Source organism: Equus przewalskii, chromosome 30 (genome assembly GCF_037783145.1).
Source record: "Equus przewalskii isolate Varuska chromosome 30, EquPr2, whole genome shotgun sequence".
NCBI lineage: Eukaryota > Metazoa > Chordata > Mammalia > Perissodactyla > Equidae > Equus > Equus przewalskii.
Window position 1 is genome coordinate 8,772,049 of NC_091860.1, and position 16,160 is coordinate 8,788,208.

General features: G+C 37.1%; 1 protein-coding gene across 1 annotated transcript in view; it reads right to left on the bottom strand.

Annotated features, from left to right (window-relative positions):
• YME1L1 (YME1 like 1 ATPase) overlaps positions 1-16,160 on the bottom strand; it is a 45,886-nt gene that overhangs the window by 6,901 nt on the left and 22,825 nt on the right. Inside the window, exons 5-13 of the mRNA XM_070600859.1 lie at positions 14,482-14,591; positions 12,796-12,946; positions 12,307-12,390; positions 9,959-10,041; positions 6,286-6,376; positions 3,049-3,201; positions 2,359-2,491; positions 1,479-1,541; positions 135-247 (exon numbers count right to left, since the gene is read on the bottom strand). Of these exons, the coding sequence (XP_070456960.1) occupies positions 135-247; positions 1,479-1,541; positions 2,359-2,491; positions 3,049-3,201; positions 6,286-6,376; positions 9,959-10,041; positions 12,307-12,390; positions 12,796-12,946; positions 14,482-14,591 (981 nt within the window). The remainder of the gene's footprint in view (positions 1-134; positions 248-1,478; positions 1,542-2,358; positions 2,492-3,048; positions 3,202-6,285; positions 6,377-9,958; positions 10,042-12,306; positions 12,391-12,795; positions 12,947-14,481; positions 14,592-16,160) is intronic.

Here is a 16,160-nt window from a genome sequence, read left to right on the forward strand (position 1 = left end):
CACAGGGCTAATATTCCTCAAAAAAAAAAAAGGAACTGGTCTTTTACAACATTTATCAAGTAAGGACCACAAACAACATAGTTTGATATAATTTTATAAAGATAATGATGTTTGTTTTATGGAATTAGACTTACACTGATCAAACTTTATTTTATTGAGATACCATTTTAAAATTTCTGTTCGACCTTTTACATCCGGCCTTGGAACTGTAACTTGCATGTCAAAACGACCAGGACGTATTAAGGCGCTGAAAGGAGAACACAAAAAGAACATATAAATGAACAAGCTGACTATGCTGAACATCAAGTTAAATAGGACTGACACACTAAGGAGGGGACGGAAAGACAATGGGAACCAGAGGTTAAGATGGAGTGTTGATCATACATGATCAGATAGTTGCTTGTAAAATATGGCTCAAATGACAGTTTCAGTACCCAGAAGGCAGAACAAAGGTTCATATAGATACACATGTGCACCTAGAGGGCACACATCCCTCAGCAACAAACGCACCAGTCAGTCAGTCCAGAACAAATAATCCTACAGCAGTCTATTACGAGAGCTACACACCCATCTTAACTGCTAAAATACAGAATGTGACAGTCTCAGGCAAAGAAAAACTATTAGACCAAATGAAAATATGAATAACTTCTATAATAAAATGAACAAACTAGTACTACAGTAAATTTTACTTTAAAATGCTCTCCACAGCAACCCAAGTGCCCATCAACTGATAACTGGATAAAGATGATGTGGTGTATATATACACAATGGAATACTACTCAGCCACAAAAAACGAAAATCGTCCCACTCACAACAACACAGATGGACCCTGAGAGTATTATGTTAAGTGAAATAAGGCAGACAGAAAAGACAAACACCATATGATTTCACTCATATGCGGAAGACAAATTAACACATGGACAAAGAGAACAGATTAATAGTTACCAGAGGGGAAAGGGGCTGGAGGTGTGGGTATAATGGGTAAAGGGGCACATTTATATGGTGACTGGCAAATAATAATGTACAAGTGAAATGTCACAATGTTATAAACTAGTATAACCTCAATAAAATTAAAAAAAAAAAAATTCTCCATCACCCAAAATTTTATAAGCAAAGATTCTTTTAAGAACTTTATTGAGACAGAATTCACAGATCACAGAATTTAAACTGAATAATTCAGGGATTTTTAATATTCAAAGTTATACAACCATCACCACAATCTAATTTTAGAATATGTTCATCCCCCAAAAAAGGAACCTCATATCCACTAGCAGTCATTCTCCATTCTCCCCAGCCTTCGGCAATCACTAATTACTTTCCACTGTTATGGATTTGCTTATTCTGCACATTCCAGATAAATGGAGTAACATAATATGTGATGTTTTGTGATGGACTTTTCTTTTAGCACAATGTTTTTAAAGTTCATCCATGTTCTAACATGTATCAGTACTTCACAAAAGTTTTCTTTTAATACTTACTTGTCTAATGCCTCTGGGAAGTTTGTGGCCCCTATGATGATAACTCCTTCATTGGGTTTAAACCTATTTTTTTAAAAAAGCAGTTTTTCACTGAAAATTAAAACAGCACATATATACAAACATTCTACACAAAACTGTTTATATCATTAATCTTAACAATAGCAAAGAAAAGGGATCTTTTTCATGCCCAAAATGATAATGATAATGATAATGATAATGATAAAACAATCCCTAATTGTTTTTTAAAAGGAACAGATGTTCAGCCAGTACACTTTAATAAAACTGCTAATAATAAATCCCCAAATCATCTGTGATTACACACCTTCACAATATTTGTTCTACTTAGGAAGAGATAACTTGACACAGAAAGCTTGGTTACCTGACTAATTTTTGAAAAATTATTTTCAAATTTACCAATTCAAATTATTTGCTTCTAGACTTCCTATTTGTTTCCAGAATGTCTTGTATGACTTTGAGACATTTTTACTTCTCTTAAAGCAAAGCCACCTCTTGCTTTTTATATTAGGAAAATTGATGCAAGTTTTTTAATCTCCCACAACGCTTCAAGCTATCACGGATTCTGTGGGAACCAGCATGCTCTCCCCTTTCCATCTCCAACAGACCACTAGTCACAGCTGGAGTCACTGCTTTCCTGTCGGAAGCAGGATACATTAAATGAGAAAAGGCGTAAGCATCACAATGAAGAGGAGCTGATACATGAATGATCCCATTAGTAACGGAAACAACACAACACTTAGAAAAGCCTGTCTTAACTTCTTGCACAAGGGACTATTCTGTTGCCTTTAAATATGCTTTTCCTAGCTCTAGAATGTTACCAAAAACATCACCATATCCCACAGACAGAGGAGGATTCCATTACCCATCCATTTCAGCAAGAAGTTGATTTATGGTCTGCCTTGAATATGGATGCATTGGAGATTCAATTCGCTTGCCACCAACAGAATCTAATTCATCAATGAATATAACACAAGGAGCATTTGCTTTTGCTTCCCCTACAAAAACAGAAAAGATTCACGTAAGTTTAAAGATATCAACAGTTTTTGAACAAAGTCAAACATATTAAAACCTTGTAAGATTGTCAAAAGTCAACAAAAGACACTCATTTTGTGTACTCAAAATACACAAAAGCCCTTTTTTTAAACCTATTTTTAAGAACAACAGCCTCAGAACAAAAACAACTATACAACATAGAATGATCTAAAATAAAAAATAATTGAGTATTCATTCTTCCTAGCTGTACAGATATCATATACAATCAAGTTTGAGGCTAAATACTCTTTAATTACATACTGCAGCATTGATGAATAAAATGAAAACACAGCTTTTCAGCAGCCCTAAACCTCATCTACACTTCTGCTAACTCTTCGGACTATTTAAGAAAGAAGTCAAGTTCCGTTTTAGCTCACACGTTAAAGTTACCCGAACCCAGAACCCGACAAGGGCTATTTCAGCTATCAATCATATTAAAGAAGCAAAGAAAGGGTAAGAAACCCTCTTTCCCTAAAATTAAGACAATTTCATATTGTATGAAAGATACATTAAAACGTACTAAAAAGATTTCTTATACGGCTGGCTCCCACACCCACAAACATCTCATCAAATTCTGATCCAGAAGCATAATAAAAAGGAACATCGGCTTCTCCCGCCACAGCTCGGGCAAGAAGTGTCTTTCCTGTCCCTGGTGGTCCAACCAAAAGAATTCCTAAGAGAAAATGTAAAGAATGATTCAAATTAAAAAAACTCTGATATGAACCTATAAAACAAATAATTATTAATTTACATAGCTTTGAGGTTCAAGACACATCAATGGCCAATATTGTGAAAGAGCATAACCTATCTGTCTTTGCTAGTGACTGACTTCAGGATCTTCTCCATAACTGGCTTTCCCGTATCATCTAAATACTCTTTACACATCAGCCACAGACAAGACAGAATCTTGGGGGAAAGGAATATGAACACTTATCACTAAATAGATTAAAAAAATTCACATAAAAACAAATTAAGAGAGTAAACAACCAAATGACTTGATGTTCTTCCATTAAAAAAAGTTGAAAAAAAATCTAGGGACATTTGGTGAAAAATTGAAAACAGACGGGAGAGCACTGATATTAAGGAAACAGTGTTTAATTATTATTTGGTAGGATAAATTATTGTGTTTATTTAAGACAATGTCCTTATCCTTAGGTGATGCATAACAAAATATTCAGATGTAAAGTAGTTAATATCTACAGCTCTCTTCCTAACTTTTCCATACGTTTCAAAAATGTCAAAATAACAGTAAGTTTTTCATAAAACCCCGCCTAAATATCCTTAATATTCTCCTAATATTGCCACATTATTGATTCCGAACTGCTTTAAATCAGAACCCTAAATTAACAAAGGTTCTTGCAAACATTTTTATATATTGCTGAACACTGTAAGCAGAGATACTGGGCAGTATAAAAACAAGCGTTAAATAGGAGTGCCCCTTTAACTCAGCAATTCCATTTCTAGAATTAGAACGTAGAATAATATATAAATACACCTAAAATTTATTCTAAGGAAATAAGTAGGCATGTAGGCAAAGCTTTGAGATATTAAGGTGATCATCACAGAGCTAATTTTAGTAGCAAAACTTCAGAAACAATTTAAAAGTTCAATATAAATGGTTAAAGTACAGTAAAACATATAGTGGCAGGACACCATAACATCATTAACCAGCTGAGTGTCCTACAATTCCACTCAATTCTGACACTATCTGCCTGGAGATAGCATCAGATCTCACAGCTTAAAGGCTGGGTCCCACAAGACTGCCCCAGCCCCCCACCTCAGCCACCAGGTGCAAGTCCAGGTTATTACCTGTCCATCTGACCAGAGGCTATAGATCAGGGGACAATTAATTTGCTAGAGCAGCTAACAGAATTCAGAGAAACATTTTACTTACTAGATTAGCAGTTTATTATAAAAGAATGTTTCTGGCACAGCCAGATAGATGTAAGAGATACACAGAGCAAGGCAGGGAAAAGGGACGAGCAGCTTCCATGCCCTCTCCAGGGGCACCACTCCATCTACATCTCCACGTGTTTACCAACCCTGCAGCTCTCTGAATCCCATCCTTCTGGGGTTTAATGGAGGCTTCACTACTTAGGAATGATTAATCAAAACACTGGCCATTTGGCGATTAAGCTCAATCTCCAGCCCCTCTCCCCTAGGCAGGGCTGAAAGTTCCAACCCTCCAATCACACGGTTGGTTCTCCTGTCAACCAGCCCCCACCCTTAGGTGTGTTCCAAAAGTCACCTCAGTAACATAAAAAGACATCTTCAGCACTCTCATCATTTATGAAATTCCAAGAGTTTTAGGAGTTCTGTGCCAGAAAATGGGAAAAAAGACCAAATAGATATTTCTTACTATAAAGCACAATATCACAGTCATTAAAAATCACATTGAGTAACTGAGAAAACATTAGACAAAGCCAAACTGAGAAACATTCCACAAGTAGTGTATACTCTACACAACTATTAAGATCATAAAAGATCCCCTAAAAAAGGCTGAGGAATTTTTTTCATACTAAAGAAAAAACTAAATATTGTGTGTGAACCTAGACTGGGTCCTGAAGCTGGGGTGGGTGGGGGAGATGCGAAGACCTCACTACAAAGGATTTTATTGGGACAACTGCTGATACAGTAGTCCTCCCTTATTCGAGGGGAAAATGTTCCAAGACCCCAGTGGGTGTCTGAAACCATGGATACTACCGAACCCTATATATACTATGTTTTTCCCATACCAAACACTTGTCATGCTGTATGGCCATAACTTTTGTAGTCTGAGCTGAGACAGCAAAACTAGCATGAATTTCCTTTTCCTTCTTCACATTTTCAAAGATAGAAAATTCATTCTCATCACAGATCTTAGAAACCTCAGCATACGAATTTTTTTCTTTCCTTAAGTCAATAACTTTAACCGTTTCACTTAAAGGAAGCACTTTACGTCTTCCCTTCGGCATATCTGAACTGCCAGGATCACTACTCTTGCGCTTTGGGACCACAATTAAGTAAAACAAGGGTTACTTGAACACAAGCACTACGATACTAACAGCCGATCTGAGATGGTTATTAAGTGACTAACTGGCAGGTGGCATGTACAGCGTGGGTATGCCAGGCAACGGGATGATTCACATCTCAGCCAGATGGAGCGAGATGGCGCAGGATTTCATCACACTACTCAGAACACCATTCAATTTGAAACTTATAAACTGTTTATTTCTGAAATGTTCCATTTAATGTTTTCAGACCGTCAGTAACAGAAACTGCAGATAAGGGGTCACTAGTGTATTTGAATATGACTGTGAATTTGATAATAGTTCTGGATCCATGTTAAATCTATTGATTTTAATAATTGTACTGGAGTTATTTAAAGAGACTATCCTTATTCTTAGGAAATACACAATGAGGTATTTTGGGGTCAGGGAGCAAAATATCTACAATTTATTCTCAGTTAAAAAATTAGATGCATGTAAAGAAAGTGAAACAATAAATGAGAGAAAATGTTAAAAAAACTGTTGAGTCTGAGTTAACAGCACAGTGACATGTCACTGTACTATTCTTGCAACTTAAAGTTTGAAATTATAGCAAAGCTTTAAGCTATCAAAAAGAAAAAGGCTATAGAATGCTATGTTCAAAATGAGAACTTACTTGTAAAACAGCAATTAAGAACTAAACTTTAATCATTAAATCTGACAAACATTAAATTAGTAATATATTACAGTACTTTTTGATGTCAAGTCATGGTAAAAGGAAGATATCTTACCTTTTGGAAGTTTACCTCCAAGCACAGTAAATTTTTGTGGATTTTTCAAGAATTCAACAACTTCCTGTAATTCTTGTTTAGCTTCCTCCACCTAAAGTGACACAATTTACAAAATAATTTAAAATAATGATGAGATTATCATGGCACCCTCTTTGAAAATCGTAAATTTAATTGGAAATTAACTTGGCTTTCTCTTTGTTTCAGTAAACGAAGAAGAGAAAAATGCACACAGAAAGGGCTTTCTCCTAACCCTTATTTTCAATTAGGCAAAATCTTCTTACAAATTCCAACAAAAGCCATTTTTAACTTATATTTTCAAGAAATAGTGCTTCCTCCAATTAACAAGGGCTATTACATTCAAAATTCTAGTTAATTTATGTCAGTGGTATTTGATACAAACACAAAGAGTTGAAACTAAGTTTCAAATCCCTAACTTTTTGGACCTGGTAATAAGTTTCAAGGGCAAATTATGTGGACTTAGCATATATTAATAATAAGGGAGTCTGTGTTTAACTTATAACTTTAATTTGTGATTAATTATGGCAATTATGAGGTTGTTTTCATTATAAGGAATTACTAGTAGGTTATAAATGATTCAGTTCCTAACAGATGCCAAAGGATAATGACTAAAATTAAGCTATGGTATACTGATACTGTTTTGTAAATGATTGTGGTAAAAAAAAGTTCATAAGATTTAATTCCCAAAATATAAAATTTTGCAGAACTGCAATCCTTAGCAAGAATAAAGCCCAATCTGGCCAACAAAGATGGCAAGCAGAACACTAGCTAAAAACTCTGATACTTATATATAGCAAGCTGCCTATGAGAAATGGTGAGCAATTTTCCTAGTTGATTACAACTAGAAGTCACAAATGAAACCAAAAATTGAGTGCAGAAGGCCAGATGTAAAACAACAGTGGTGGCAATAAGCTGAACTGAAAAGCCATAGCCCCTTCAAGAGGGCAACACCACAACTTGGCTCTACCAAGGAACAGAGACTTAGTGCGCCAGACTTTAATTTTCCAAGGAAAAAACCAGAAATCTTTATGTGGGTGAAATCTTCCCAATTTAAAAATGTTGGCTACCAATTTAAAGTGTCTGCGTATGTACTTATTTACATTCATTTATCTTAAATTACTCTGGCCAACAAATACATTTGTTAACCCAATTTAGCTCACTGGCAGTCAATTTGCAACCTCACATTACACAACTTTAAATAGCTCTCAGTGACAAAAAAGAACTGAAGTACATTGGGCAGCGTTAAAAAAGCTACCTGGGAAGGAGTGCAGTAAAACATGAAACAGATCTCTGGGCCAAAGGGCATTCTGATAATCTAAAATTAAACTCATGACTATCTTAGATTTCCCAGGACTATTTCTAGGAAATGTACAATTGGTAAAGAGTAAACAAGTTTTTTTAGGCTTGAAATGGTTTTCAGAGTTATTCTGATTATTAAAATTTACTAAAATGTTTATAAAGTCAAGGGTTAAAAGCAAAGCTTTGTCCACTCCCAGGCACAAGAGAAGTGTGTTCATATGCTCACCAAGAGATCTGTACAACAACATTCACAGCAGGACTATCTGAGCCAAACCTAGACACAACCACATGTCCACCTAACGTGGAATAAACACACAGTATCGTGGTTTTCGTGGAATAGAACACCATGCAATGAGGATGAATGAACTACCACTCCATATAACACCACGGACGGAGCTCACAAACATCATGTTGACGAAACAAGTCGTACATACTACATGTATCACATTTATATAAAATTCAAAAACCGCCCAAACTAACCTACGGTATTAGACAGGACAGTGCTCACCCTCGGAGTGGGGAGAGACGGTCACTGGAAAGAGGCACTAGGCAGGCCCTGGCGTTCTGTTTCCTGAGCTGGGTGCTGACAACATAGATGTGTTCAAAGTGGTGTGCGAAAATTTATTGAGGTGTACATTTACGATTTGTGCATTTTTGTGTGAGTTTGTGCATAAAATTTATGTTTAAAAAAGATCTGGCTAAATTATCAAAAGAATTTCTTGAAATATTCAAACAGATTTATATACTACAAGAAGACCAACATACATTTAGTCAAGGTAATGGCTAACTTTAAATTGGAGGAAAAAGGAAAACAGTAAACATCATCTACTATTCAAAATACACTTTCTCTCCCCAACCTCTGTGGTAACAGAAATCCTTGAGGAAGATGAAATCTATGGAGGAAAATAGGGTTGGGGGATCAAGGCAGCGAATGAAGGTATGAAAGCCCTTATGAATGTTTCCCTTTATGTTCAGGAATTCTGGGCAAGGAAATGACATTCCTATACAAGCTCTTTAAGACCTGGTGAAAGTGATCACAGCTACTTCTAGTGGCATACTATTATGGTAAATGCTACTGAAATACTTTGCTCCACATAAACTTAGATTTTACAGCAATTATAACATTTATTCATATTATCACGGGAAACTGTGAGGATCCACCTTGTGATGTCCCCCTTGCCTAATGTTTGGGTGTCAACACATCTTCTCTAATTTTGCACTTCAAATGGCCTCATCTGAAAAGAAATGTGATGTACTGAGTAATGAAGTACATACACCGCAGGGAGAGAGTAAGGACGCCTCGCTGACCACGGCCTTAGTGCAAGCTCAACGTAAGCAGGCTCCCTGACTGCAGCCCTCAGACAGAACGAGAAGGGCCCTCTGCACTGACGCGTCTAGCTTTCAAATAGTCACTGCACCAGCCTCTTCCTCTACTGCTCACTTTTCACAATCCCAGCAGGGTTCACAGCTACTTCAACTGCAAAGGAACAAAAGGACCGCTTGGTGTAAAAACTACCGTAATGACTCGCAACACCGTATTCCCCAACAGCCAAGGCAGAAAACAAACGTTCCCTCATCAACAGAAAACAGAGTGTGCAAAGAGGAGGAGCAGAAACAACCTAAGCAGCCTCTTCGGAGTTGGAAGAGTCCTCAGAAGTCATGGCTTTCAAGCCCCTCCTGCAGGAAGAATTTCTTCCAAAACCTTCCTCAAAGACGATGCCCAGCCTCTGCTCGAACATGTTCAATAGCGACACGTCTTTAAGTTACAAGACAATCTGTTTAAACGGTAAAACACTATCATTACGCTTTCTTTCCTGCTCAGTCAGAGGAAAACGCTCCTGTTGATACAACTCGGGAACAGCCCGATGGAACACATGCACAAGGCAAGGTATACAGGAAGGGGTGTAGGGCTCCCAGGCCCTCTCTGGGGGCGCCACTCTCCCAGCACCTCCACACGTGCACCACCCCGGAAGCTTCCTGAACCCCCACTATTGGGATTTTTATGAGGCTTCCTCGCATAGTCATGACCAATTATTAACTCCATTTCCAGTCCCTCTCCCCTCTCTGGAGAATGCGGAATGGAGATAAACGTTCTAAGCTTTTAACCTTGCCTTGGCCTTTCTGGTGAGCAGCCCTCATCCTGAAGCCATCCAGGAGCCCACTCAGAGTCCCCTTATTAGAACAAAAGATACTCTAAACACCCAGGAAACTCCAAGGGATTTAGAAGCTCTGTGTCAGGAACCAGAGGCAGAGACCAATGTACCTATTTTCTATTATTTCACACCTTTACAATCAAATATTGGTCTTATACAAGTATATAATGTTTGAAGAGGGGAATGTAAACTTTTTAACTTACTCCTTTAACATGTTCAAAGGTGACATTTTTCATCTGGACAGGATCAACTGCAGAATCAAGCCCTGTTGTTGTCCGGAAGCGAACTAACAGGAAGAAAAGAAATGTTTATACGTTTCATAGAATCAGAAAATTCTAACCACCTTGTTTTTCAGATGCAAGAAAGCAAAACACAGAAAAATTAAGTATCTGAGTCCACATACATTCAATCAGGGTAAGGAGTAGAAACTAGGTCTTCTGGATTGCTAGCCAATGTTCAAGGGAGAGATGATTCACATTAGAACAGCATCTTTGTACTTGCCTGTTAAAACTAAGAATTATTTTCCTCTGCTCCTTCTAATATTTAACAACAGAAATCTTAATCCAATGGTTTTCAAACTCCAATACGCAGAAAAATCACTTGAGAAATGTATTAATGCAGGTTTCCAAGCCACATGGCCCAGGCCTTCTGGTTTGTAAATTTAGGAAAAGAGCCCAGGAGAGTTTGCATTTTTGATAATCATCCATAATTATCCTGATTCAACTAATCGTGGATCTACACTTTGAAATACATCCCCTTGAACCTAGCATAAAAAAGTGGTTCTGGCATTAAAAAAAAGAAAGGGTGAAGCTTAACAGACTATTTCACTGCTCATGTAGGCTTCTCCCTTTGACAACTGATAATACTTGCCCTTAGATGATACAGCAGTAATGACATCATTCAGTACGAGACAGACAGTAACAGTTTGGTAGGATAATAAAATATTTGAGATCAACTGTGGGGAAACTATTAGAAAGCTTTCTTAAACCTCTCCTCCCTCAGTAAACTTCCACAGTAGAAGGAGCTATAAATGAGTAAACTGCGCAATTTCTAATTTCCTCAGAAGAAGCCAAAAATATTGTCTTTAAGATAAACTGAAATTTAGGGCTGGCCCGGTGGTGCAGTGGTTAGGTTCACATGGTCTGCTTTAGCAGCCCGGGGGTTTGCTGGTTCAGATCCCGGGTGCGGACCTATACAATGCTTGTCAAGGCACGCTGTGGCAGGTGTCCCAGATAAAATAGAGGGAGATGGGCATGGATTTTAGCTCAGCGTCAGTCTTCCTCAGCAAAAAGAGGAGGATTGGCAGCAAGTGTTAGCTCAGGGCTAATCTTCCTCCAAAAAGGAAAAAAAAAGATACACTGAAATTTAGAATGATGTAGGCAAAAGTACAGGGTTAACAAGAAATGCTTAACATAGTAAGAACATACAAGTTAGGCGACCAAATTTACAACAGTAATTTTAGAATGGAAACTAACAGTTTTAGCCTACTAAATTATTTAAATACCTAGATAGTTATTGGAATGTGAGTAAATTTGCAGGAGAACCACCTGGACGTAACAAAAACTTACAGTAATTACCCAAAGGTATATTTTGCTTAATATATCAATTAAGAAACATAAAAGAATAATCAGAACTCATCCCACCCTCCTACTACCCCACCAATCTCACCCTATTGTCCTGATACTGGTTCTTTTTGGGAAAAAAGGAGACAAGAGAAGGTGAATCTAGGTATAAAAAGGCTATTCCTGGATGTCAAAACCTAATCTCAGGTTTGATGCCACAAAAAACTTTAAAAACATATGGGGCTACATGCAAGTTCTGGGATGAAGTCCTGATCCAGGTCAATCGATGTTCTTAACTGGACATTAGCTTTTGCTCTCAAGGTAATCAATCACAAAGAGTAGAGAACACAGGGCGAAAACTGAGTAGCAGTTGAAAAGGCAAGTGGAACCACTTACACCTGACATGAGTACTTTATATTAAACTGGCAAACTGAAAAAATAACGGGACTCATTTAAAGTCTTATTCTTAATATATTTTTAAAACAAATTCAATTTATTAATTTGTCTTTGAAACAGATGACTATTTCATCTTGTATTGCTATTATAAATTCTTCAACATTTTAAAAAATTTTCTAATTGGACAGGGATCATTTTCTAAAAACCTGGGACACTAACCATTACTCGAACTTGAAATAACATTTTCACTCTAACATAATCCTGGGAACTTTAACAAAATATTAATCATCTATCTCGAAAACTTGAATTTGTACAGTGTCTGAAGGAACTTTGTCATCCACAAAGCGATATGAATAAGCCCTCAGACGATGCAGACCATACACAATCACAACAGATTAAAACTTTTCTACTTCCAAGCGAAAAGCAATCTCAAAGTGACCCAATCTGAGAAATCCTGACTCAGGAATTGAAGGCCTAGACCTATAAACATTAATGTTTTCTTTCTCTAAGTCTTAGGTAGACTAACTATGAAAAATAGATGAGTATTTAAAAGATTTTTTTAAATAAGTCAGATAAATAAAAAGAGCCTTTACCAGATAAAAATGGGTTTTTTAAGAGTCCATAAATGCCAAATAGCAGCAGAACAAACAGAATCAGACGGGTTCGTCTTAGAGAATCTGGAGGAGAAAGAAAAAGCCTTAAATCAAATGACATCAACGAGAAATGACAGCTCAATGAGACGCAAACATCAGGCTAAACTGATGATGATCCCATTTCATCACATGCAATCTTGGAACCTGGCATCCTTCTGCAGAAGTGCCAGGATTTCCTTTCAGCACCCTCTTACCATAAACTTCATGGAGTCACTCATGCTTCTATCCTTGCCTTTGGTTTCTCACTTGATAAAGTGAAAGTGCCAGTAGGTATTTCCATTTTTACACAGCTTAAGTTACAAACATGGTAGAATATAACCAAGAGAAAGTTGGATGATTGTTAGAAAAGTTATTTACAATCACTTGAAGGTAGGACTACAACTTCCTTTCCAACATTCTTCTCAAACACATGGTGTCAAATCAACGTACCATTGGTTTTTTGTGTTAGTGCTTGAGCTTTCAGAAAACCCTCTGCAAAACCAGTTTTAAAAGCATCTTGATGAGCTTCAGGTATGTTTTTGGTTTTCATGAGTTTGTCCAAACTCTCAACATCTGTTCCTCTGTCCCGCAAAAGAAATCCCTAAATACACAAACAACACATCAGTATTGGTTGACTATATAGATAACGACACTCCCCAGAAATATTGTGACTTGTGACCACTCACAAAATAATTCATTAAAATTCTACTATTTCCCATTTTTATTATCAATGTGAGGAATTAGATTAAAATTCAGCAATACATCTCTTAATCAATGGCTAGGAAACTAACACTGGACCCTAGACCTGCATCGATCATTTAATATAAAGAAACTCTCTGAAAGAACACTACTGAAACAGTTGATGGCACATTCCTTTATCTCTGCCAGAGGAAAATCCTCATTCCTATATTAAATGTTTATTGAACACATTTCATCTATTTGGCCCTGTGTAAGTTCTGAAGACACAAGTAAATAACTAATGATCTGAATGTTTTCAGTCTATAGGGGAGAGATGCATAAATAACTAAAAAATCATTTTGATATTTTGTTAGAAATGCTAGGTATGGTGGTAAAATAAATGCTACTTAAGGAAGTCAGGAAAAGCCTTAAAGAGATTGGATATCTAAACCACAGGGAACAAACAACATGAACAATGTGACAGAGGCATGAAACAGCAGACTTTAGTGCTCAAGAACTGCAAGCAATCTTCTGTGACAGGACTTCAAAATGCCAAGCGAGGAGGAGGGTAGGGGGACAAAGGGGGTGGCACATTGAAAGATGGGAACAGAAAAATGGTAGGCAGGGGCCAAATGATGCAATGGCCTGTGCACCACGGCAGGAGTCTGACAATAAAGCAGAGGAATATAATTATTACATTAATACATGTTAGACAGACTGGTGGTGGCAGTCTAGAAGCTAGACTGAAGGTAGCAAAACGAAAGGCAAGGAGACTAAATGAATGTTTATTAGAGTAATCCAGGCAAGAAATGGTTATAGTCTAGCTATGCAGTGGAACTGGGGATTATGAGAGAGAGATTCAAGAAATACTTAAGGGTCGGCCCAGTGGTGAAGTGGTTAAGTTCACACGCTCAGCTTCAGTGGCCCGGGGTTCACCGGTTCTGATCCCGGGCACGGACCTATGCACCGCTTATCAAGCCATGCTGTGGTATGCATCCCACATATAAAACAGAGGAAGACAGGCACAGATGTTAGCTCAGGGCTAATCTTACTCAAAAAAAATAAATAAATAAAAATAAAAAAGTATTTAAGAGGCTGGATCAATAGAACTTAACCAATTCATGGATGTGGGAGGTGGGAGAAGATGGACAAATCAAGGTTGGTCCCCAGGTTTCTAGCTGAAGTGGATGCTACTCATTAACACAGAGAACACACATGCAGGTGTAGGCTGGCAGGGGAAAAAAATCAGGAGGGAGACATCTAATAGGCAAGTGGAGAGAAAAGCCTGGTACCCAGAAGAGCTGTAGGTGTAAAGATCACACAGGTTATTCGTCCTTTTTCGTAAGTGGAAAGATGGCAGAAAACCAATCAGCCAACAAAAGAAATCAGATATTGAAGGTTCTCATTTTAATAACTCGAAAATTACTGCTTTTTCGAACCAAAAAAAGGTCTAATTACCTTCACGAATGATGGTGCTATATGCTGTGTTTCTGCTAATCTTTCAGAGGTAGACTGCAGACGTCGTGTCCTTGATTTCAAAGTTTTAAAACTCCGAGCCTGTATGAAAACTGAATAAAACAGGAGCATATTTACCTCTCATTGTAAGTTTCTATAAGAAAAGAAAATTGCCTAAGATTCAACACTCTGCCACCATACTTGTACTTCCTACTTTATCATCTTATTTTTTTTTTTTTTTTTTAAAGATTTTATTTTTTCCTTTTTCTCCCCAAAGCCCCCCGGTACATAGTTGTGTATTCTTCGTTGTGGGTTCTTCTAGTTGTGGCATGTGGGACGCTGCCTCAGCGTGGTCTGATGAGCAGTGCCATGTCCGCGCCCAGGATTCGAACTGACGAAACACTGGCCCGCCTGCAGCAGAGCGCGCGAACTTAACCACTCGGCCACGGGGCCAGCCCCTATCATCTTATTTTTTAACACTTCATTGCCTGACACATCAACACACTTATCATTAAAGTCATCAAAATGGATTGAATCTATACAAATAACTTTACATTTTCTTGGTAATTTAAAATGTTAAAAAAAAAAAAAACAGTAAATGAGTATCAAATAAAAGTCAGCATCTCCTAATTCCTCCAACCCTCATCCTGCTCCCCAGAAGTAACCCTGTTAACCATTCTGTGACTAAACTTCTATGCACTGAAACACATGCTCTTTCTATAAAAATAGCACGTAACTTTTTGTAATTGTCTTCCTTTACTTAACAACACATCATGGACATTTTCCAGAACAGGTCAGATAGTGCATTTGGTTTAACGGCTGTTCATAGTTTTCCAATTTATCAGAGTACGGCAATTTATTCAACTTCTTCTCTACTATGGACATTAGTTGTTTCCTGTGTTTAAATGCTAAAAATAATACTGCAGTACACATTCTTGCACATATTATCTTTCGGCACATGTGAACTAATTCTTAAAAGTGAAACTGTGAGGTTCAAATTATTAGACACTGAGAAATTGCCGTCTAAAAGGCTATTATCGATTTTTACAAACACCAATGAATATGAATGTCCTTTTCTCCATACTGTTGCAAACACCGGATGTTACAAATACAAATTTGTACAAATCTGAGAGGTAAAACTGAGACCTTGTTTTAACATGCATTTCAGATTAGAAGGAAAAATTTTGAAAAAATTTTTTATTTTTATTGGCTTTTTATTCTTTAGTGAAGTGACTACTCATGACCCTTGCCCATTTTTCCATTCTCATTTGTAGAAGAATATGGATGTCATACATACTAACCTTTAGTTACGTACATTTCAAACATTTATTTTGATGTTTATAATACTTAATATGGCTTTTTAATTACATGATACAGTAATTTACAAGGTTAATGTAGCCCTATCTTTTAATCTTTAGTGTTTTCTGCGTTGTGTTTTGATTACAGAGTCTCATCTCTAAATTAAGATTTTAAAGACAATCTACTCACTTCATCTAATACTTTTAACTTTTTTTTTTCAGACCTTCATCTTTATCTATTTTTTTTTCTTAACAAGCCTTTAGGGTTTCTATTGGAACTGCAGTGAATTAATAAATTTGGGCATAAATTGACACTATTAGAATGCCGAGTCCTTCTAAAGAGCAGTACAGCATTCCCTCATTTTATTTCAGTCAGGTCTTCTT